The 25,155-nt window shown below is 46.8% G+C and overlaps 1 protein-coding gene and 1 pseudogene across 1 annotated transcript in view; both read left to right on the forward strand.

Moving 5' to 3' along the window:
- The window catches only part of Acoxl (acyl-CoA oxidase like), a 291,245-nt gene that overhangs the window by 230,170 nt on the left and 35,920 nt on the right, over positions 1–25,155 (forward strand). Inside the window, exon 17 of the mRNA XM_059261383.1 lies at positions 9,704–9,774. Coding sequence (XP_059117366.1) covers positions 9,704–9,774 — 71 coding nt within the window. The remainder of the gene's footprint in view (positions 1–9,703; positions 9,775–25,155) is intronic.
- LOC131910202 (U1 spliceosomal RNA) lies at positions 13,408–13,554 on the forward strand (annotated as a pseudogene).

Consider the following 25,155-nt stretch of genomic DNA (forward strand, 5'->3'; position numbering starts at 1 on the left):
CAGTGGATCTGCTAAGAGTCAGGGCAGGTATTGTGGCCAACAAGCCAGGAATGAACATGTTTGACCAAACTTCCCAGCCTGCCTGCCACACTCTCTCTCTCCAACCAGCATCTTCCAAAAAGAACAGAGTGTGCTGTGGGATTCTGTGCCATGTTCCAGGAGCTTCATGGATGCCCCACATCGTCACTCGAAGCTGAACTAGAGAGAATGGTTTCAGCTCAGATGAAACCTGGTTTCTTCCCTCCCTCTGAAGTCCAGCTCTGGGGACCTTGTGTGTTAGAATGAGTGTCATAATTCAGAGCTAGTGAGCACAGGCTGGAGTGAGGATGTGCCAGGGACACAGGTTCTTCATGGGCAAAGGAAGCAGGTGGGTGCTCCACAGGAGGGCCACCCCAAGGTGGCCTTTGCACACAGTGACCCAACCCTGGAATAACCAGTGCCACATCAGCATCCCTGATTCTGATTGAATTCTACCTTCTGTTCCTTGGGACAAGGAGGAGGAGCAAGGAAGGGACGGAGAGGATGGGGCAGGGGAGAAACATTTACCTCTCTGTAAGTTACTAAGAGACAAGACTGGGTGCCCTCATTTGGAGATCCAGAAATTTTGTCTGTATACCCTGAAGTGTGTTAGCTGTGGGGAAACCGATTCATAGTAACTGAACTTGGAAATGACTGGTGTAAACCAGAATGCTAATTATTCACCAAGTCAAAACCCGACTGCCTGGATCATTTGCAAGTCATCCTTGCATGGGCAGAACTCCACGTGGCATTGAGTAGTAACCGAGGGTGCAGCAGGTCATGCCATCTGCATAGCTCCTGCCTTCATGGCTGCCGATCTGAGAATCCACCATCAACCACCAAGGATCCTGTAGGTCACAGGCTGTCTCTGTCCCAGCACTGTCTTGGTATGCTTGGCTCCAGGCTCATTTACTTAAGAAATTTGTGTAAACCATCTTCTTCTATTGGAGGTTTTGTTTGCTTGTTTTCCATGTTTGTTGATTAGGCTGAAACACATTAGAACACAAAGCACATACACACACCCCACCCACCCCCACACACATACACCACACACCCTAGTTGAAGGCAGGTTTGTCTCAGACCTCTTCATCCATGGCATTCAAGTTGTGTTGGACTCACTCTTGGAGGTACTAAGGCCCAGGTGCTGGAGATCTTCCCTCTGGGCTCCTGTGTACTGACCACAGATACCGTCCATCCCAAAACTTGGTTCTAAGGTAAAGGCATGGGGAGCCCTTGACTCCCACTTCTTAAACATAGTCCCATCTCCAAATAGCCGTCAGCTTTTTAACTGGAGCCTGATGGTTCACCACGGAAGTAGGACTGTGAGTCTTCCAATGACCCTGCACATTTCAAGTCTAACTGAACTTAGACTGTGAGGACTGAGGACATGGGCTTGAGGAGCTGGTTGTCTGAGTTCGTGTCCTGGCTGTCCTTCCACCAGCTCTGTGGCTACAAGTGAGTCGCCCAACCTCTCTGAACTTCATTTACAGACTGTGAGACTGTAGCAAAGATTAATCCAGATGATTCCCCGAAGTCCTTGTTTTAGGGTCTGACTCATTCTACGTAAGAAGAAGAAAAATGTTGTTCATCACTATTCTATATATAAAAAAAAAAAACAACCAACCCTTAGTTTCTGTATCTGAAGTAGATCTTGTCCCTTAAGAGGAAGTTAAGCAAGTTGAGTGTGAATGCTTGAGGTCTGAATGCCAGGAAGAAGCATCAGAGATTTGCTGTCACCTCAGCACTAAAGAAATCTAATCCATCTTGAACTGTCAACTGGCTAATAATGACAAAAAAAAAGTGTTTGTTTTCAGAAAAATACCCTCAGGATTAAGACCAGATACACAGTTCCTAGGTGTATAAAAAAGTATTTGGGGGACTGAGGAATAATTTGAAATAGAAAACTCTGTCTGCAGTGCAAAAGTTTGGGAGCTGGGGCGACAGCTCCGTGGGTAAGACTGCTTACTGCACACACCTGAGGATCTGTGATGCCAGGTGTGGCTGCACATCCCAGCACTGCCAGCGCCCTGGTGGGCAGTGCCAGGAGGGTCACTGATGCTGACAAGCTGCTGGGCTATCATTAAGGGACCCCGTCTTAAGGTCTGGCCTCTGCGTGCACAAGTGTGCTCATGTTCACACACTCGTGTGCCTATACCACATACAGAAAGAGAACAGTACGTGCAATGCAAAAGTTTGAACAGACAGTGGCAGCCAGGAAGATCTAGCCCAAATGTTGCTGAGTTCACATCTGTCGCTCTCCAGCAGAGGTCTTCAGGGGAAGGGACAGGAGCTCAAGTGCACACTGGTCTTTGCTGACCTGCACAGATGTGGCCTGTGGACACTTTTGAAGGAAGAGCATGCAGAAGGGGAGAGGGGAATCAGTCTGTTAATGCTCAAACCTTAACATCTCCCCAGATGGAAATAAACCCAGAATCGAGCCAGTTTTATTAGGAACAAATGGGAAGAAAAGCCTTCTGGCATCGGGATCAGTTTGTCATCTGAAGACTAGGGAAAACGAGGCTTGAGATAAAAATGTTAAGCAGTCTCCAGTGGCTTCTGTAGTGGGATGTAACCATTACAGTGATAAATTGATATTTTTCTGTGATGCACATATTTATCTTGCCCCAGAAAGAGCAGTTCTGAAACCTCATGGTATCTAAGCCCCTAAGGGTGTGCCCATTCCAGGCAAAAAAGCAAGCAAGCATTCATTAAAGAAATGGCATCATCCATGCTTCCCAGCTCTATGCAGAACTGGCTGTGATGTCTCTCAAAGCTGGTGAGCTTCATGTAGCAGAAAGCTCCTTTCTGCTTCTTAATAAAACGCCTGATAATTTTGAATGTCCGTGTTAAGGGCAGGTTGTAATTATAATTAGAACACAGAATGCCGTGGGGTTCTGCCTACTGAGAATTAATTTCAGATTCCTTTCAAGGACGTGTGTGTTTTGAAACGAGGCTTTCTTTGTTAATAAAAACATGATCGCATGCATTATTTAAAACAGCATGTCATGTTTTGCCTATTAGTGCTGATTCCAATATTCTTCGTGGGGTTAGCACTTTCCTCCCAGTTGGCAATGGGACTAGTCTTTGGACAAATTGCACTTGCCTTGTTTAGCTTAAGCTTGCATCCATTTTCTAGGAAATTATGAAAATAAAATTGCCACCTCCTTGAATGCCTTTTAGTATTATGGGAGCGCTGAATGCCACCTCTTCAACTGGAAATCCTGTGTGGGTCTAGGAACTTATCACCCTTCACAACTCCTGAAGAGCCACCCCATGCCACTGTCAGCCCTTTCAGCTGAAAGAGAGATTGTCTTTTGTTAGATCCTGAGGTTTCAATTCCAGGTTTCCTACTGTTTGAGTAACGGGTTTGTGCAATGTTTTGTTCCTGCTGGAGGGTGGAGGGTGGAGGGCTGTGTCAGAGGGGAGAACTCGAGGCCCTGTGCCAGCTGGGACAGTGCGCTCCATCTCTCGCCACTGGTCCTGTCAACTTGGTAGCATAGACTTCACTGCAGTGGCCCATGTAGATCCCATGTGCGCCTTGGTTTCTTTTCATCTTGCTGTTGAAGAAATACCCTGACAAAAACAGTTCAAAGGAGAGGGGTTTATTCTGGCTCACAGTTCAAGAGCACAGTCCGTCACTGGGTCCAAGTCAAGCAGCCGGAGCTTACAGCAGCTGGCTGTGTCACATCCACAGTCGAGAATCAGGGGGAGTGAACACAAGCTGCTACTCAGCTCTGCTTTCATCTCTGCGGTCCAGGATCCCCGCTGCAGAGAGAACTTTCCCCACCTCAACGGCCACAGTTAAGATAATTCCGCAGAGGGGTTCCCCGAGGTCCATCTCTCAGAGAATACCGGATTTTGTCTAGTTGACAACACAAACCATCACACCAGTGAGATTTAAGTGGCTCCAGGGAGGGAGTCCGCAGTATGGCTGGACCTTCTCTGTGCGTCTATCCCCATCAAATACACGCATGGTGGGGCTGACCAGGGGTCCAGGGTGCTAAGAAAGGCTGACAGGTCTCTCCAGATCCAGCCTCTTGGAGGCCCCAGGAAGGGAAGGAATGCACCAGCTTTGTTTCCCCTCTCCCAGTCAGGCATTCAACTCAGACCCATGAATGTGAGCAAAAGGTGTTTCTGAGGATGGAGGGGACACATTTTACAGAGTCTACAATGGCTGCCTGGAGGGATAGTGCACATTCTACAAGAGCCCAGGAGATGCCGCTTGAAGTCAGAACAGCCCAGAAGGTGACGACAATGTGGTAGAGAGCAAGAGACCACTGTCTCACGATACGTGTTGGACAGGGAGAGCCATGAAGGTGAAGGCCCAGGGCAAGCCCCTTTCATGGAATCCATCCTAAACGGGAGCATGAGGTACTCTGTGTTCTTCCAAAAGAACGTCATGAAGGGCTGCAGAGATAGCTCGGCAGTTAAAGGCACTCACTGCTCTCCCAGAGGGTCCGGATTTAGCTCATAGCACCCACATGGCAGATCACAGCTACCTATAACTCCAGTCCCAGGGGACCCAATGTCCTCCGAAGGCATCTCCATACATGTAGCACACAGATATACACAGAGGCACGCACGTGTACACGTGTGCTCACACACACCCACCCACACCCACCCCCACACAAATCTTTTAAAAAGAACTTGCATTGGTTGTGGTTTTCTGTAATGGTCTCTGCTGCAAAGAGAAGTTTCCTTATAAGGGTGAAGATGGGTTATCTGTAGGCATACGGACACATACTTGCGGTGAAGTAAGGATGGTTTAGGAGAGTGGCTGTAGGTTCTCCGGCAAGAGTCAGGATTTCACTAGTCCTGGGCAGTTATCTGGTTTCCAGTATCAGGCACGATTTCCCTTTTGTGAGTGGGTCTTACGTCCATTTAGGGAGCTGTCGGTGACTGCCGAGGTACGCGCGTCATCACTGCACCCCTGGAGGGGTCGTGTTCTGCTGACTGTTGTTATGGTTCGTTGGTGCTGAAGCTGGATAGGACTGTTGGATGCTTCCTTCCTTTGGAAGTTTTTGTGATGCCTTCGGGTACCATGAAGGCTAGTCCTCAGGGAAGAGGATTTCAGATCAGTTCCGGCTCAAGGACATCTGGGCCCTGTGTCGGCAGCAACAGCAATAGTCTGTGATGTGTTGGGGATCTCTTGGACAACCCCGACCAACAGTTCAAAGGAGGCTTCTCATGCCTGGTGTGGGGGTTCTGCTAGATGGTCTTTGTCAGCTTTGTCAGCCTAGATGGGAAATTTTCATTTAAAGTGTATATGTTTACTGACACAATGATCCTGTATTTCAGGTATTTTTAGGTAGATAGTCAATATCGTGATTCCTTTTGACTTTTTTCCAGACACCTTTAGTGCTGTTTTACCTTTCTGCCCCTCCCTAACTAGAAACCCCCCTGCCCCCACTTTCCTGCTCAGACCATAGTACGCTGCTGTTCTCCTCTCTGGCTCCCCCGGCCCCACCATGCCAATGGTCCCTTAATACTTTTCTGGGTTTTGCAGCTATCCCAGGCTATGCATGCACATCTGAAGATTTGGAATTAGGAGCTCCAGATGAGAGAGGACATGGGACGTTTGTCTTTCTGGGACTGGGTTACCTCGCTCAATATGTTCTTTTCTAGTTCTATCCATGTAGCTGCAAAGTTCATGATGTCATCTTTCTTTAACCACTGAATAGTATTCCACAGTGTATGTAGAATTTTTCACTATCCGTTCATCTGCTGAAGGAATTTTAGGTCGATCCCATTTCCTATCTATTGTGGATAGAGCAGCAAAGCAAATATCTGTGGAGTCCTTTGTGCACATGCTGAGGGGTGGTACATCTGGGTCACATGGTGTCTGGCTGCTCAAAACCACTGAAAAGGCAACAGAAATCTGCCCTCCCTGGTTTTGAAATATGCTCCTGCCCCTTTGTTTCCCACTGTGTGATTTAAAAATTATACCTTGTACAGTAAACTGCAAGATCTGTGTCAGCATTCTGAGCTGAATATAAGTGAATATATGGGGGGAGAGAGAAGGAAAAGGGAGGGAGCACCAAATTGTCTCAAAATAATTAGTATCCATTAGTATCCATGTTGGTGGAGGGAAATGTAAATGTGCAAACAAAATAGATGATTTTGTTTCCATTAGCATCAGGTTTAAGGATAAGACTTTCAGGGGACAGGCAGAATTCCTGGAGTCCCTCGGTCAGCCAGTCTAGTTCAATCAATGATCTCAAGTTTAGGGACAAAAAAATAAGGCGATAAGCAATAGAAGAAGACACTTGACATCAACCTCTGGCTGCAACATGCATGCACTTATGTATGTATGCACACACAGGCATACCTGCATGCATGTACAAATACATACACAGTACATTCGAAATCTTAAAAAAAAAATTAAGACTTCTACCCCATAAATAAAAACAGATGCACAGAAACTCTTGTCTTACCATGGCAACTCTGGATGCGATGTTATATTAAAAACCCATAGTGCACTGTTAAGTTAGACGTATTTGCAAGGAGCACACACTTAAGCATGAGTTTTAAAGGGCAGCATATTCTAGTCTCCAAAACATTTAGCAAATAACCTTTGAGTTCACATGAGCCACCCACACAAAAACCAAAATGAACTAGACAGAAAAAAAAATCGCAAAAGCAACTGTCTGTTGACAACCAGATTTTCTTTCAGCCCTTGAGTTTTTGTCTATAAATAATCTGTGTGTTTCGAGTCTGACCATTGTCTTCGGCGGCCCCTCCTGACATGTTCTCAGTTCAGTGTGTCTTAAAACAAATATTAAATGTGTAAATCATGGAAACTATTATGTTTTTAGAGGGGAGCTGTTGGAGATACGTGCTTTTTAGATACCCATAGTGTCAAAATGAAACATTAAGATGATGTATTCTTTCTTTGGAGCATCTGTTTATCTTTTGTGAGATCTTGAGCTTGATAAATCACCAGAGATAAAAACTTCATTTTTAACTTATCGTAGATCCCAAATGCCGAGAGGAAAAATAGCACCGTGTCTTCTCTACATGAATTTACCTCTCTCCCTGCTGATGACTTACAGGGTTTTATTTGCAGAGAAAACATAATGCTCCGTTGACTGGAGAATGATGACTTTTACTCAGAAACCTGAGAACTGGAGGGAAAAAAAGAGAAACATCCATTGACAGATATGATAATTTAACCTGTTTTAATATCGGCCTGAAGTGATACAGGGTGTTAAATAGGAAAAAAAAAAAACACCACAAGATAATTTAAAGCTAAGTTTTAAAAGTTTTTAGTTTCATTTTTAAATTTGTATACATTTGTGTGTTCTGTGTGAGTGTATACCACATGTGTACAGATGCCTGAGGAGTCCAGAGGTGTCAGATCCTCTGAGCTGGAGTCACAGGTGGTTGTCAATCACCAGATATGGATGCTAGAAACTGAACTTGGGTCATCTACAATAACAGCAAGGGCTTTTAACTAAGGAGCTCTCTCTATAATGTAAAGTGGGTTTTTTACCAGAATTTTACCTTCATCTGTTGACACTTAAAACCTCTGAACAGATGTAGCAGAATGGATATTGGATACTTGGTGGGGATATGATTTTGAGATGAATCCAAATAAATGATGAAGGTATCTTTTGAGATATATAGATAGATAACATATACATATATTGTATTCATTACACAGAAAGAGAGAGTTTTGTATCTCAAAATCACTACAAAATTCTCTCTTAATTGGCAGTCTGTCTAATCAACAATCCCCACAGATTTTATATATATTTTATGTATATACATTATATATACATATATACATGTATATATGTATGAATATTCTTCTGTATCCAAGAGGACCACACAGAAGACTGTAGAGATGGTTTCTCAGTAGCTCTTACTAAGAACTTGAGGATCCAAGTGCGTGACTCATAATTAAGTCAATCAAAATGGCATGGCCTGAATGTTAAAACTGACTGCAGCTCCGTGGGTATAGAAGTTCCCTGCTGCAGTGAACACCCCCGGTGTCTTGCCTTTAGTCTGTTGTTCTTCAGCCCTGAGCAGGTTGAGACACATTTAATTGCATGTCAACCCCTTCTAGGTCAGAGGCACACACTTGAGTTTTTCTGATAATTGCCACAGAGAGCTGTTTAAGGAGATAGCTTCCTTCTGTCCTAGGCTTCAGAGGTTCCTAAAGTCCCTATAGCACATGACCAATGGTATCTGTGGGCAGGTGACCTCAGTTTGCCCTTCTCTCTCCTCTCTTGAGAAGTATGCAAGTTGTGATAAGGAGCAGAATCAAGGCATTGCCTCCTACCATGGAACTAAGACAGCCAGATGTTCTGGAGTTTCAAGCCTCCCTCTGTTTTCTCACTCCAACAGCTACACAGAGAACTGGCCTTTAGACCAGGAAGCCATTCCACCTGAATGAAGCATCTGCTTTCTATATCAAAGGGCTTCAGTCCCTCATGGTGGGGAAGGGATGGCAGGACAGGTCTTTCCATGGGGGCCAGGCTTGTGTAGCAGAATCTGTTCTCACCACAACAGACCAGGAACCAGAGAGTAGGGTGGGGAGGCAGGGCCAGGAATCACCCCTAATGGTCTGTTTCCTTCAGCTAGACCCAACTCCAAACATTTCTAGAATCTTCCAAAATAGCACCTTGGGGGAACCAAGCATTTAAACAGAGGTCTCTGGGCAACATTTCAGATTTAAATCATAAACCTCTGCCCACTCACACAGGGTTTGTGCAGGTCAGGATAGAACCTGGGGTAGTCTATTGCTTTGCCCAGTTGGGTGGGCTAGCCTGATTCAGTGTTCATATGCAGGGCTCAGCTGAGATGATTGACACAGTGAAGGGCAGGCAATGTGAACCCAGCCCTCAGTCCAGCAGTAAGAGGACAATCTAGACGGGTTAGTGAGTAAAAGTCTTAGTCCCTGTCACAAGAAGAGGACTGAAGTCCAGGGATGCCAGGGAATTATGCAAACATCTTTAAAAGTGAAATAATACAGTCAAAACCCCGTGCCAGGAACAAAGTCCATGTTCTCATGCTTATTTAGATAGAAGATGGCGCTCACACAGCAGACCTTTGATGAGAGCCTGGTCATGGGTACAGAGAAGGGGGGGGTACTGTATAGAACTGTAACATGCCCAGAAACATTAAGGCTAATTAAACACCCATTAAAGCATTTTTTGTAAACCATCTTATACTTCTCTTAACCATTCTGTCAGGGAAGGTTGGTTGAGAAAAGATGACTAAATACATTTGGAGAGTCTGGGGCTTGCTTGGGTCAATACTTAGGGCCATTATCATGTTTCCACCACATAGTGAACTAATGCGTGGAGATCACTGTGGAAGAGGGTGGTTGAAAGTGGACACCCAAAGTACCAAGGCAGTTGGGATTCTCTTCATGGAGTCACTGCAGTGGGGATAGAGTGTAGTCTCTCAGGGTGGCTCACGCAGTGGCTGAACCCAGGACTTCCTGGTGGTTCCCACAGAGGCTTGCTGACTCTAGTGGCCTTGTGATCTCCCCAGCTGACTGTGGGGAAGTCACTGCACACAGATCCCAGCCCATGCGGTGGACAGGCAGGGAACTCTACATGTCCCCAAGCAAGCATGACTAGCAGTCCATTTGTTTCCGCCATATCCATGAGGTTCCCCGTGGATGTGCTCGCAGTCCCCAGAGAGGCCACTCACCTTTCTATCTCTTCCCTTCCAGTTGTACTAGAGCAGTTCTCGCTGGCAGTGAGGCGCTGTCCCTACAAGGAGGACCAGGCTTTGCTAATGAAGGTAGGTTATCAGATACGTCCGAGTTTCCTTAAAGCCTCCTAGCATTCTGATTGCCCAGAGGAGAGTGCCGTGTTCTACAAGCGGGAGTGAATTTATCATCTCTGAATTTTGTGCTCCGTGGGGATACGCTTGTCAGTGGCTGGTGGGAGGGTGGCTGGTTAATGAGCTCAACCACCGTCTGTGGAACACAGAAGTGACAGGAAAGTAGGTGTTGACGACGAGCAGGGAGCCTACGTGATTCTCGGTGGATTTGCTTGGTTTTATTTAAACTTATCTGACAGTCCCGACTCTTTTAGCAGATTTATGAGACTTGGCCAACTTCCATGGCTCCGACTATATTTTTTAATTAAGACAAAGGATCCCACACCTTCTCAGTTGGCCTCACCTTCCCTTTCTTCACCAGAGGGAATGCCACACAAATTAGACCACTCGTGTCAACCGCTGAGACAGTCAACTTGTGTCATAGGTCCTCTGTCCTTGAGTCGAAAACAAACTCCTCTTCTTCCCAGGAGCAATCATTTTATTTCTTCCCAGATGGCGCGGACAGAGGTGCAGTAGAACATATGTTTAGGTTGTGTATCTAGGAGAGCCCGAAGAGGTCAGGCAAGCAGCCTGTGCGATTTTAATAAAGAACTGTCTGGAGGCAGAGAGCATCGGGCTAGAGGCACGCGCACATTTCCACTGATGACTAAGCCTCCTGTTTCCACCTAGCAATGCACAGACTGACCTTGAACACCAGTGTTTCCATGATGTCATTTCCATTCTGCGCCATCAGGAAACCGTATAGACCAGGAGTTACATTTCTTTACCTAAATACAGACTCTTTACCAGGTGTCTTCAGACTTGAGAAACGGGTGGGAAAAAAAATAGGATTTTCAACTCATTTGCCTAAGGTGTGATATTTTCGGTCTGTCTATTTTTTGTTTTTTGTTTTTTTTTTTAAAAAAAAAAAACTTTCAGTGATGTTTACTTTGTAAGAAGGAGGGGCTGCTGATTCCAAGTGTGGGGTTGGTCTGGGAAACCGGGTTCATCTGAGTCCCGGGTGTGTATAGCACCGACTTGGCGTGACAGATCCAAGCGCATGAGCTCGCTGGCTGGTCTGAGGTCTCTCACACTGGTTTCACTCCCCGGTCCGAGTGCCATTCCTTAGCCTGTCCCTTCAAGCACACGTTGGCTTCCTGCAACCTCGAAACAGCCTTGGGTCACAGACACTCACCTTTTAAGTGTCACTCGGCCTCTGTTGAAGACGCAGAGGCTTTGCCCTCTTCCTTCACATTCTGTCCATCATCTTCTCCCATCTGTTCCTTCACACCTCTCTCCCCTCCTCCCTTGATCACCCTGACCCTTCTGCAGGGGGAGAAACTCCTGGCCCCCACTCCATCCTGCTAGCAAGCCTCACTTGAAGCTCATGTGGGCACCTCAGAGGCAGTGTAGTATAGAGAATGGAGTCACTAAGCTCAGGAGCCCACAGCACCAGGCCTACTTCTAATCACCCTTGTGGTTGCCTGTCCGTTTCCCTCTCAAGATTTCTTCTGGTCTAAGACAAGCAGGTGAAAACAGGAACAGACCGAAGGCCCCTCCTCCCAAGCTGCCTCCTGTTGCTTCTCCTGCTGGCCTGGCTTCTCTAGTCTACTTGGTTAGAAACAAACATTTGGATGTGGGAGAAAAATCAAGCTTTCCCAAGATGTTCTGGAATGTGTGCACCTCTCTGTATTTTGTGTTTTCCCTGGTGTTTCTTCAGACTGCATGACCTCAGTAACTGAGAGAGGTCTGTGGTGTTTTTACAGAATCTTCGAGATATTTGGGCAGGCCTCATCAAAGGAGCTTTACTGAACAAAACCGTGTGCTCAGTTCATATCTACCAAAACTACTTTGTGATTTTTTTTTTCAAGAGATTGAGGTTTCTTTCATGTCACCTATGAGAGGCCACCATGTGGGTGTGACAGGAATGTGTAGGATTTTTTTGTGGATACGTGTAGAAAAACAGTAGGTCGTTTTGAACATGCTTGATCGGCTGTCTGTTGTATGTTCATACTAGTGTACTTTAGAGTTTATCTGTAGTAAATTTCGTGTGTGTGTGTGTGTGTGTGTGTGTGTGTGTGTGTGTGTGTGTGTGTAGCTGAGAATTTCAATAATGTATTTTGACCATATTCATCTCCCTCCCTCAACTCCTCCCAAGACCATCCCCCTCCTTTACCCACTCAACTTTATGTCCTCCCACTAAAATGCATCAAGTCCAATTTGCGCTGCCCATACATTCCTGGAATTGTGGCCTCACACTGAAATGTGGGCAACTTATGAGGGGCTGCACCCTTAGACTTTTCCTCTCCCAGCAGCTATCAGGTGCCAATAGCTCCTTGGCTACAGGGTGGGACTCTGTGCCCAGCTCCCCTCTCCATGTTGGGACTTGGCCTGGGTTTGCACAGGGCTTGTGCACGCTGTCACAACTACCGTGAGCTCCTGTGTGCAGCTGTGCTGCTGGGTCCAGAAGACACGGTTCGATGGCCGTCATCCACTCTCCGGCTCTTACAATCTTTCTGTAGCCTCTGCTACAGTGAGCTCTGAGCCTTGAAAGGAGGAAGTGTAGTCTAGATGTACCGTTCAGGGCTGAGCATTCCAAAGACTCTAATTCTGTGCACTTTGGTCAGTTATGGGTCCCTGTGTTAATCACCATCTACTGTGAAATAGAAGCTTCTCTGATGAAGGTTGAGGATGCATTGGTCGATATGTTTAATGATAAGTCATTAGGAGTCAAATTAATACTGTGACCATTTAACAGAATAATAATAGTTAATTCTCACCTAGTGCCTGTGACCTGTGTAGCCATAGTCTCTTGGCCCATTAGCAGGCCAAGTACGGGTTTCAATTTATGGAGCAGGGCTTAGATCCAATCAGAAAGTGGTTGGTTACTTCCATAATGTTCCTGCCACTGGTGCACCATTGGTGTGTCTTGCCAAGATAATCATCACTGTAGCTCACAAGGTTCATAGCCAGATAACGTTGATGATTTCTTTTCTCTCCAAGAGTGTGTATAGAACCTTTCAGAATGATAACATCCAGCCAGTAGGGATGAACCTTCCATGTTAGTACCAACTTGACTTCTCCATATTTATATTCATAGGTGTGGTTGGTGTCTTTAGCAACAGGGTCTTACTGTTGAGCTCTGGAGTTTGACCAAGAGTATTGGAGACAGCCTGTAATATTTGAGGTCCATGGGACCTCACTGGCTAACAACTCCAAAACAAGTAACCCATTCCTGGCATTTGTAAGACAGTGTGTCTAGTCGGGGCATTGTCACCCTGTTTTGGAGTAACTATTTTAACTCATTTTATGAATATATATATGGGGGAGTGCGCATGTGTACATACATATGCACGCATACATACACACACACACACACACACACACACACACACACGAAGTTTCTAGAGTAGTAGGTTTCTATGTAAGTTCTTAGAAAGGTCCCTAGTGTTATTTATCCTTCCCGATATTTCCTCCTCCACCCTGCCTCCTCTTCCCCCACCCCAATTTAACACTTCCTATTCATCATTCCCTTTTATAAATTTAAAAATTCGATTTCACCCCCTGAAAATTTGTTGGAGGCCAAAAGCAACAACAACACCCAAACCACAAATATTTACTTGGTGGAGACTGGCCAAGAAGGTGATGTCCCCAGGGTAATGCTCATTCACTGCACTTGGGATGTACCAATCCTTCTAATTTCTCCAAATTTGGGAAACTTGACTGTATAATTTGTGGTAGTGGAGGAGTGCACCTTCAACACACACACACACACACACACACACAAATACACACACACACAAACACAAACACACACACACAAACACACACACACACACACACACACACACGGGGAGGGTGAACCAAAGATAATGTTACATTTCCATGCATGTTGTTGAATCCTACTCTGTCGATCATTACTGAAACCAGAGGATAGGTGCTTTAACTAACCTGTGAAGGTGTTCCCTACACGGACCTCCAAGAAGATGGAAGAGACAAGCACAGAGAAGCATATAGCTACACCAAATTCAAATTCCCCTGGAAGAAACAGAAGTGGTGGGCGGGGCTCAAGATGGCCAAAGCCAGAGCCTCTGCCCATGAGCAGAATAAGTAAAAGGGGCGGGAAAGTCAAGACCTCTGGGTCCTTTAGCTGCTCCCTGGTGCAGCCACTAGGTAGGAGAACCTACAGATAAGTCCTGCTCCCACTGCCCCCCAGCCAGAGCCTTAAGAGCACAGACAGGAAGCTAGCCTTTGATGGACACAAGACAGTTATGGGTGGCTTGGGGTTCTGTCCTCCTGGTTGTCAGTCACATTCCACGTGCCAGAACAAGGAGAAGGGGCAGCTGGTGAAACTAGAACATGATGGTCCAATTGCAGATTGTCGCTGTGAGGTCCATCAGGCCTCCCTTCTACTGCCTGCTAACGAGCTGTGCCACAGTTGTTTATTCTGATGAAGGACAAAGGCTCTGGCTTCTACCGCTTCATCCAGGCACAGCATAGTTTCTTACCCACCTGAGGGTGCCATGAGACAGGGGAGAGAGGGACTCTGTGTCTCAGTGTTTCCCGTACGCCAAGGATCAAGACTAGTAGTGATTTGTTTAGGGCTGTTCTTACTACTTCAGCCTTGAGAGGACTGGGAATGGGGCACTGAGTGCAGAGACGGAGGTGGGAGGGCCTTGCTGCCTTTTCCCACCGCTGTCCGAACAGAGAGAATACTCAGATCCCATAATCCACTCACTTGTCCTCACTGCCGTTTACTGCCTGCTCTTGCTCACCTGCCTCTCTCTCTATCCGTTCGGGGTCTTGACTATGTTAGTCCTTCCAGGCCATGGTGGTCACCATCCTGGAAAGCCTGCCTCCTCCTGGCTCTCCCTGCCCCTCCCTGGGGCTCCGGGTCTCACCCAGGCTCCCGGCCTCACGTCTGAGCCAGTCTCAACTCATCTCAGCCCCCTCTTCAGTCTCCTATCACGCTCTTCCCCTCCAATGGCCTCAAAATGGTGGGATGACAGATGGCTTTTCTCTGTCCTAAAGCTGCCACCAGGCCCCGTAGGACCCTGTGCACGACCTGCCAATGTGTGGCTGGACGTGGTTATAGCCTGTGATGCCAAATATGCTCCAGAGAGAACCCACACGGCCCTCCCCACCACTCTCCTTCCTTCAGGCTCCGTCAAGTGGACTCGGGTGCCCCATGCCCTGCGTCTCATTTTCTGGATTCATTTTTGTACCAAACTCCGCCCCACCTTTGGAAAAGAACGATTGCAGAATCTGTCATGCAAACCTGGATTTTTTTTACAAGTAAAAGGGACCACCGTTAGAAATTTAACTTGGATGACAGGTATAAACCATGACTGACCTAGACAAAGCGGGGCATCTGGGCCCCCCTCTTTCTCAGTCACACTCAAATTCCTCCCTGCTATGGTTTAAACCTAAGATGTCACCTGCGGACTCACGTTTGAAACCCTTGTTCCCCAGGTAGAGGCACTATTAGTGAAAGCCGTGGATCCTTCCAGAGGTGAGACTTAGCTGGTGAAGCTGGGGGAGTGGCTTTAATGGTGATAGCCTGGCTCCTGGTTCTGCCCACTCTCCGCTTCCTCTGATGTGAGCAGGTGCCACTACCCTCTCCCATGGCCATGAATGAATGCTGCCACGCTTTCCCCACCACGGTGAATGGAACCCTTGGAAGCCACGAGGCACAGGCCTCTCCTCTCTTAGGTTGCTTCTGTAAGGGCATTTTGGTCACAGCATCACGTAAGTAACTAATCCCCTCTCTCAATCAAGCAGTTCTACTTTACCTCTCCTGCTTCTCTCTCTGTGCTTGTGAAGACTCTTCTGTCCCAATTCCCATCACATTTGTCTTGACACTTTTAAAACCTACACCTCCTGGTAGGATGACAGACTGTATAGCATGGTCAGTCTCTGGGTGACGTCTGTGTTTGGACCATCACGTTCTAGTCTGGCAGTTACCCCTCCTCACTGTGGTCTTAACACCTCATGGAGTTCCTGCCATATTTGACAGACAGCATTTGTTTTCCATCTGGGAAATCGGGAGCCTCCCTAGGACTAAAACCTCTCAAGGCCACCACCTTCCAGTCCTCTAGGCTTCCCTTGGATAAGCTGGAAAAGTAAGTAGGATGCTCATGAGACAGGGCCCTTCCTGGGAGCTGCCACTGTTCCCCAGTTCAAAGGACAAGGGAAACTTGGCTTATACTATCCTTGAAGCAAGACAGTAGAGCTTCCCCAGCCGGGGAGGTGGAGCGAGTGCCCAGAATGTTCCCCATGCTAAAGCTCCCAACTTGGGCCTGGCTCAGTTTCCCTGCCTACGACCTTGGCTAGAATGGTGACAACAGACCTTTCTGTAGGTGGAACCTGACATCACAACACATGGCCCATAGAAATCAGTAAAAGGAACCAAGCTGCCTGTGAAAATAAGTAAATACACCAACAGGCAGCCAGCTGGGCCTGCTTATCACACAGCCTTACACTTCTGCTCCCAAACTGCAGACCTTTGGTAGGGCTGCCCATGAGTTGGCAACCACAGCATGTGGCCAGGAGGGGAGCTGTCTCCTGGTGGGATGGTGATCCTTTGTCTTAAGGAGACATGATGAACATCTCTCCTGTTTCCCATTCCCCTGGCGTCATACTCAGGGCCCATGGAGGGTGATGGGCACAGCCACCAGGTGTGAGACCCAGGCTGAGCAAATGCACAGAGATCATGGTGAGCAGGCAGGGCCAAATGCTTCTGGAAGCTTCCTTAGCATCATACCACCCACGAAGCATTAGTGCTGCCCCAGGTGCAGAGGAACCTGGGTAGATGTGGAAGGAGGGCCTCGCTGTCACACATTTTCTGGCTACATGCAACTGTTTTTTCCATTTATCGATGTTCCAAGAGCCCAGAGACACTGGAGCCTTTCTTTAACACCAGAAATCTTTAGCGGCAGACACCCCCTGGCCCTTCAGCCTTTCACATTTACCAAGTCAGCCTCTTCCAGAAGCAGGCATTTTCTCCTAGCCTGATGGAATCCTGTCAGGGGAGAGGGTTTTCACCAGGAACACAATGCCAGTGCCTTTGCTTGGAAAGGGCTGTGTTGAAGAGAAAGGAAATTTTCCACATGACGGCTCCACTGCTCTGCCCCCCTCCAGAAAGTTCAGAAGCACCCAACAAGCTGGCTGTCTAGTGTTTCTTAAATTGTCATTGTCACAAAGATTCTTTCTGCTTCACTTCTCTCCAAGGTCCCCATCCCCCACACTGCCTGGCCAAAGAGGAGTGGCTGAGCCATTCAGCATCGAATGTGGGGCACGGTGCTGAACCTCCACATAGGTGCCCTTTGTGTCCCTTTGTGCTCAGACGGGACCTTTGGTTCCCAAAGGGTACTCACCAAGGCAACTAAACCCCTGAGCAGAGCATTCAGAGGGGACTGTCCCGCCCTTACAGGCTTCTGGCAAGCAGCAATTTGTGCCTGTCAAGTGGGCGAGGTGGGTTTTTCCCTCTTCCCTGCACCCTAACTGCTCTTTCTTCCTTTTCTCAATGTGTGTAGGAGGTAGCCAGTTTAAGCCAAACCTAGCAACCAATGGTTACTCACAAACACCTCTTCTCGGGCACATGTTCTTTCTTTTGCAGGTGGCCCCTGTTTCAACCCCTGAGACCCATCTCGGCTCTGTGCCTTTGAGAGTGTCTCCAGTCTCTGGTTGTCAGAGTTTTCCCTCTACCTCACAAGCTAGGGCCCTTTGTGGGCTGTCACACAGGGTGCGTGTCCCATACACGCCCAAGGTACCAGTCGGTCATCTGGGGTTGGTCATGGGATCGAGCCTCCCACACAGGAAGGAGAGGGCTCTCATCTGGGGCTTGACTGCTTTTCCTAATCCAGTCCAGGGTGAATTGTACCAGTCTGTGTTCTGACTCCCATCAGTGCCAGTGACTAGCATCAGGGACTATGATGGTGGGACCCAGCCGCCTACCACTGTTCTGTGTCCATGGTCTTCTCTGCAATCAAGGGCCACGTAGACAGGAGGGCATGAGTGAGCGCAGCAACCCTAAGAAAGGTCAGCCAACAAAAGGTTGGCTGAGTTCCTATCGTGTGGCTAGTAAGGTTTAGTGTCCGGCTTCTTTGCAAAATTTTGTCTGTAGACTTATGCATTTCAGAAGGGACACAGATACTGGTGACATAGAAATCAGTGTCAGGCTGGGCGGCAGTGGTGCACACCTTTGATCCCAGGCAGAGCCAGGCAGATCTATGTGAGTTCGAGGCCAGCCTGGTCTACAGACTGAGATCCAGGACAAGAATCAAAACTACACAGAGAAACCCTGTCTCGAAAAACAAAACAAAACAAAACAAAAAAAGAGAAAAAGAAAAAAAAAAGAAATCAGTGTCAGACCTTGACTCCCAGAAATAAACGGTTTTCTTTCCTTCCTGTATCTCTATCACACTCTGAGCCTTTGTCACACCTAGAAGGCTTCTCACAAGTGGTTGTGACAAAGCTCTTCAGGGCTCTGCTTAAACCACATCTCCAAATCTCAGTGGCACTTATTCATCAAAATGAAAATTTAATTTGGAAGTGATCTCTGGTACAGAGGACTAGCCTTTCAGCTCCCATGGCTTTTAAATTCAAGGAATAATGGTGGAATACTGGGCCCCATGATGAGCAGAGAGGAGAGATATTTTCCTGGATGTTGCACATATTTGCTACAATCCCACTTTTTTGTTGTTGTTTTTTTTATTTTCTTTTTATTTATTCTTTGCGTCTTTCACATCATGCATTCTGATCCCATTCATTTCCCTCCCATCCCGGCGTATCCACCCTCTCTGCTCTTGCAGCCCCACCCCAATAAAATTAAGAGAAAAAAGAAAAAGGAGGGAGAAAAATCTCGTCATGGAAGCTGCAGTGTGACACAGTGAGTCACATAGTAAACCCTTTTGTCCGTATATCTTTACTTGCAAGACCAATTACCTCTTTTTGACTTTCAAAACAGGGTTTCTCTGTTTAGTCCCTGCTGTCCTGGAACTCAGTCTGTAGATTAGGCTGGCCTCGAACTCAGAGATCCAACTGCCTCTGCTTCCCGAATGTTGGGATTAAAGGCGTATGCCACCACCGCCTGGCCACAATCCCACTTTTAAAGCATTTGTAAGTACCTGTTATGTGTAAGGCTCTGTACTAGGCACTGGGGGTTGCAAATGCCAATAGGACATCAGCTACTTTTATGTAGCCCTAGGTGACTAGTTAGAGACATCATTGCACCCCAAATATGCAAAAAAAAAAAACCTGTAATAAGTTAATCTCGGTGGAGGATTTTGATAATAGGGGAGCACTCACCTAGACCCCAAGTCAATGTGGATTTTGAGAGGACTCCTCAAAGGAGGTGGCTTTGGAGTTAAGTCTCTGCATCTCTGCAGGAAATTAAATTTAGCTGACTGTGTGGGTTCCACAGCACTTACCAGCGTTGTTGACGTGACAAGGTATGTTCTGAGTTTTCCATTTATAGAGTAGTTTAAGTGCACTGATGTGTGCCCTGAAAGCTGATGGCAAAACAGGGACCCTGACAACTGCCTTGCCAGAGAGGGTGTCCTAGTACTCCATTTCGACGTGCACATTTCCCTAACTGACCCAGAGGTGACTTGAGGTAGCAGTTAGTACTCCTTTTGTCCAGGAAGACCTGGCTTTCTCGAGTGGGTATCAAGACAGATGTTCTGGGAGAGACTCTCACAGGAGCTGCCGTGAATAGTCACCCTAGAGTTGTTTTCAGAGTGTAATCTCTAAGCTAGAAACCAGAGGAAGAGAAGGAGGGGGTCTCTTGTCTTATAACAAGAGGTCTGCTGAGCTGTGGGATTCTAAGACTACAACTAACTCCTCACAAAGCTCTCTGCTTAGGAGAAAGGGGCCAATGTCATTCTGGTATAAGTAGCATGAGGGTCAGGCTGTCTGTGTGCTCCATCACCCAGGGGAACACATGCACGCAGATGACAGCAGTTGTGGGGACATCTCACCAGATCTTTCCCTCGACACTTTATTGTCAAACATCTAAGTCCATAGCTAAGCAGAAAAGCAACGAGGTGGCAGAAGTCCTCATGTTTGGAAATGTGGCGAGCTGCTCCTCCAAGCATGGCATGTTCAGCTCTCTGGGGACCTGCTCATGCATGCCAGGCACAGGGCCTGTGAAGACGTAGGCCTCCTGGCATACACTGGCCCCCATTTCCTCTGTGCACAGATGTATGGAGCAGATTTCATTTCAAGCTGCAACTCTAAAAGACGGGGCAAGAGGGGAGGTGATCACTCGGGACGAAATGAGAAGTGTTTGGTGGGAATTACATACAGGAAGCTGAGAGTAGTGTCTGGCGCTGAGAGACAGGTTAGTGTAACCAGGGAAGGGAGCCTGGCCGACATTTGCCACTTCACCAGTAAAATGGGGACCAAGATCTGCAGTGCACAGGGAGCCTCCCTTCTGCACCCACGTGGAGGGGGCGTGGAGAGATCCATCAGTGGCTTTCTGTGCTGTGGATCCAGCCGAACAGACAGTCGTCACACAGTTGCCCTGTGTCTAGAAGAACACACGTTTCCCAGAAGACAGCTAGGGGACATCAGTGCTACCGTTATGGGAAAAGTCACACTGCGTGGCTGACGAGGCGGCAAACCCCAGCACCTGCAGGAGGCAGCCCGCCACCTGTCACATCTGCACCCTGAGTAATAACGGGAATTGTCTGATACTTCGTGACTTCTGCTCTCTACACCCAGTGAACTCTTCCTTTTGTCCTAACTAAATTTTAGTGGCTTACTTTTGGTTAAACGACTCTTAAAGAAAAAAAAATAAACTACCCACCAGGATATCAATTCTAGTATGTGGTGGGAAAACTGAAGGACTGGTTAGGTCTCATCCTTCCTTCTGCCAGAACCTAGGCAGGTGGGGAGAAGGAAGAAGGGGGAGGGAGGGAGGGACAGAGGGAGGAAAGAAAGTGGGTTATTTTTAGACTAAAATATCAGGGAAAAAGTGGTCCACATGAAGGCACCAGCTAAGCAACCGCTGTCCTTCTCAGTCTCCTGATACAATCTTTCCAGCTTTAAGGAAGTCTTTTCTACTCTTTTTTGTCCCTCCTGGACTGTCAAGGATTGGACAGGGACAAGGCAACTTGTATTCTGAAGCCTTAGCCAGATGGGAAGGACAGGCAGGCAGAGCCCACCCACAGCTGTCTGATTAATAGATTACATCCTGAAAGGGATTTCACAAGTGCCAAGACTAGGAGCAATTATGGAAACAAGACTAGCCTGCCTTTCAAAGTAAAAGACCAGATTGTATGAAAAGTCAGCCTTCCACATGTCCGTGATTTCTGTTAAATGTAAGAAGTCACTTAAAATAGACATTAGGAGACAGGCAAGCCGGGAGACCTGGCCCAGGGCATGGTGTGCCTGGAGTCCTCTGGGTTCTCGGGAAGTTTCATAGCCTAGAGTTGTTGAAAACAAAATAGAAAGAAGAGCAGCTCACAGTCTGGAAAAGGCTGCTATATACCGCAACAGCAGCATGAGGAAGAGGAACAGGAGGGGTGGAGGAAGAGGAGAAAGAGAAAGTGGCACTGCTTACTAAAAGGTCCAAGAAGGAGGCAGCCTATAAAGATGGTAACCTTGACTTTGGTTCTAGAAGCCAGTGCAACAGGGCAAGAAACAGAAAAACACAAACGGTATCCTTTTAGACAAGAGAGATGAAAAGCTAGCGTTGACTTTTGTGGGACATGCTTGCCTATCTGTTTAAAGACAGTAGCAGGTGTGTCCAACTGGCAGCCACATGCTCTTGTGCCTGGGATAGCCATGAGGGTTCCCAAGACAAAACAGTAAACTTACTTAAAAATTCATGGGTTTTTTGTTCTGTTTTGGTTTGGGGTTTTATATATATATATAAATTGATTGCACCCTTCTCAAGTATGAGCTTTGTAGATGACAATGCTGTGTCACAATGTCAAATGGTTAGACACACCTGTAAGGTGTTTCAAAGCAAGGGGAAGAAAGAAAAAAGAAAGACATTAATTGCTGGAACTGAAAACTGAGTCCACCAAAGTTAGAGATAGAAGGTCAACATGAAAATATTGATATTATTTTTGAATACTAGTAATGAATACCTGGACAATGAATGTTTTAAATACATTTTAAATGTACAGTATATTAAAACACATGCATGTGTACACACACACACACACACACACACACACACACACACACACAAATAACTAGCAATAAATCTACCAAAACATTTGTGGGGCTTGAATGTGTGGGACTGATTTGAAATGCTGATGAATCAGATCAAAGTAGATCTACATAAATGGGGAGAGTCATGAGCTAGAAGCTTCTACACAGTAAATATGTAAGTTCTTTTTATCATGATATACAGGATTGACATAATTCCTATTAAAAAGTCTTATTGCTGGGAACAAAAGCATCCTGAAATTTTTAAGTAATGTCAAGTACCTAGAAGAGCTTAACAGATCTTGAAAAGAAAATGAAGTGGGAGGCATCAGTCAAAACAGTTTCAACTATTGTAATTAGAGTAATCCAGACTACATTGTTGGTAGATGCATGCGCACACAACTCAACAGATCATGCTGGGGAATGCAGAAACATGAAACACATACCCCAGTAGGGCCACCTGGCTTGTTGAAATGGAGACAGCAAATCCAACAGAAGAAAGACAGCCTCTTTAACAAATGGTGCTGTGGTAACTGGGCACTCACAGACAAAATAAGATGAGGAGAAGCCAAAGATGGTGGAGAATCTGGGATGGCAGGAAGTTAAGTTGGGATCTGTGTCTGACTGAGCTGAGTGCTTATCCACAAGTCTCCAGCTTGGATGCATGCTTCTCAGCCAATGTGTGAGTCAGCTTTCTGTGACTATGACAAATACCCAACCAAGCAACTTATCGAGAGGGAAGGTTAGTGGCTGTAATGGTGCAGGCCTGTGATTCTGAGAGGTGGGGATATAGCTCTGGGTAGGATACTTGCCTATAATGCACGAGGCCCTCAGTCGATCCCCCATACCACAAAAATGGGGGGGGGGAAGAGGCTAGAGCTGTATCACGAATCTTAAAAGGTCTTATTAATAAAAACAAACCTGGAGCCAGGTATTGGGGTGAAGGCTGAGATCAGAGAAGCAGAACAAGCCACAGATACCTCACCTTGCCAATTCCTCAGCTGATCCTGTTTCCTCAGACTGGAAGCCTCTGAGTCCTCATCTGAATGAATCTTAGCTGTGTAGCAGGAATCTTAGAAGGTCTTATTAATAAAATCAAACCTGATCCAGGTTTTGGGGTGAACTGGGAGATCACAGAACCAGAATGAGCCACAGCTACCTCACCTCGCTGAATCCTCAGCTGGTCTTATCTCCTCAGACTGGAGGCCTCTGAGTCCTCATCCAGAATGGGTCTCAGCTGAACTGCTGCTAGAAGCCTGAAAGCTTAACCAGGCCAAATGCTTCTAGTTTCTGGTCCTCACGCCTTATATACCTTTCTGTTTTCTACCACCACTCCCTGGGATTAAAGGCTCGCTTTTTGGGATTAAAGACGTGTGTCACCATGCCTGGCCGTTTCCAATGTGGCCTTGAACTCACAGAGATCCAGAGGCATTTCTACCTCTGGAGTGCTAGGATTAAAGGTGTGAGTGCCACCATTTTCTGACCTCTGTATCTAGTGGCTGTTCTGTCTCTGACCCCAGATAAGTTTATTAGGGTGTACAATATTTTGGGGAACACAATACCACCACACAGCTAAACTGCTGCTTAAAAGCCTAAAGGCTTAACCAGCGTAGTTTCTGGTTTTCACACCTTATATACCTTTCTGCTTCCTGCCATCACTTCCTGGGATTAAAGGCATGAGTCACCATACCTGGCTGTTTCCAGTGTGGCTTTAAACTCACAGAGATCCGGATGGATCTCTGCCTCCCAAGTGATAGTATTAAAGGTGTGTGTGCCACCATTTTCTGACCTCTGTATCTAGTGGCTGTTCTGTCCTCTGACCCCAGATAAGTTTTATTAGGGTACACAATACTTTGGGGAACACAATACCACCACATAGAGCTCTATTTTGGCTTATGGTTCCAAAGGTTTCGGTCCAGGACCGGGTGGATGTCCTGCTTTGGGGTGCCTTGGTTCCGGAAGCTGTGTAATATAGCAAAGCCATTCATCTCTGTGCCAAGATGCTAGGGTGAACATAAGAGCCCTGCTCCCCAGTATGCCTTCAAGGGTGCATGCCAATGACTAGATGTGCCACCATGCCATGCCTCTTAAAGGTTTCAAATTTGAGATGAAACCTCTAAGATACAGGCCTTTGAGGGGCATTTAAGACCCAGGCTGCCACCCTCAACCTGCAAGGTAGGTTGTGCAGGAGTCCCTATGGGTATAACCTAGCCTACGAGGCTGGTTGCTGAATTTCCTCACTCCTGTAAAGCATGGTAAACTCTACAAGGTGGAGAGTGGATCTGCTAGAATATAGCAACCACAAGCCAGCTGTATGACACCAGGTTACAGAACTCTCTCCCTGTCATCCCTACTTCCTGCTCAGACACAGCAGGGCTCAGGGCTCCTGCTGTCCAGACCATTCACTAGGTCATAAAAGCATGGCCTCATCCTCCATCTCTGGAGCTTTCTCTCATCCCCCTTTGTGTTTGTTGATTTCTGTACATTTTCTGTCATCTGGAGAGCAGGATGCATCTGTATCCAGGCCTATCATCAGTGAGGCAGGCAGCAGGCTTCTCTGGGGCCATCCCTGCCTTTTGTCAACTCCTATGTGTTTGATCAGCCATGACACCAGCATGTGGCCCATCCTGAAGAGAAGTCATCTCTACCTCAGAACATGGTGCAAAGAGAGAGAAAAAGCCAAAGAGATACATGAAACTTCTCCCCCACCTTCCACTCCTAGAAAGAATAGGTTGGGAATTTTAAGTGGAGACACATTCCAGATAGTTTGGAAAATAAACTTTTAATGATGAACAACTCCCTCAGATGGTCAAATAATATTACACTAAAATTGACACAACACTGCCTTCCCTTTTGGGTTAAATATGATTATGACTGCCTTACCGGAGCTCACAGCTGGGATCTGAAGGGGATGGAATGGGAACTAGGCGGCTCAGAGTTAGGCAGGCATTGCTCCAGTCTGGTCCAATTTAAGTCACTTTCCTGTTGTAAGGAACGCCCTTAGAAACCGCGAAGCTGGTACTTTCTTGCTAATGCTGACAGAAATTCCTTAAACCAAGAGAGCGCACCACCGCCCATCAATTTTACAAGGCAGTAACGGGGATCCCAAGTGGCTAAAGGCTGAGGCCGGAGGCAGACCACTTCATCACAGTGAGAGAACTGGGTTGCTGCTGGGGGAAGCTCTTCGGTGCTCACGCT

The sequence above is a fragment of the Peromyscus eremicus genome, chromosome 4 (assembly GCF_949786415.1).
Source record: "Peromyscus eremicus chromosome 4, PerEre_H2_v1, whole genome shotgun sequence".
Classification (NCBI taxonomy): Eukaryota; Metazoa; Chordata; class Mammalia; order Rodentia; family Cricetidae; genus Peromyscus; species Peromyscus eremicus.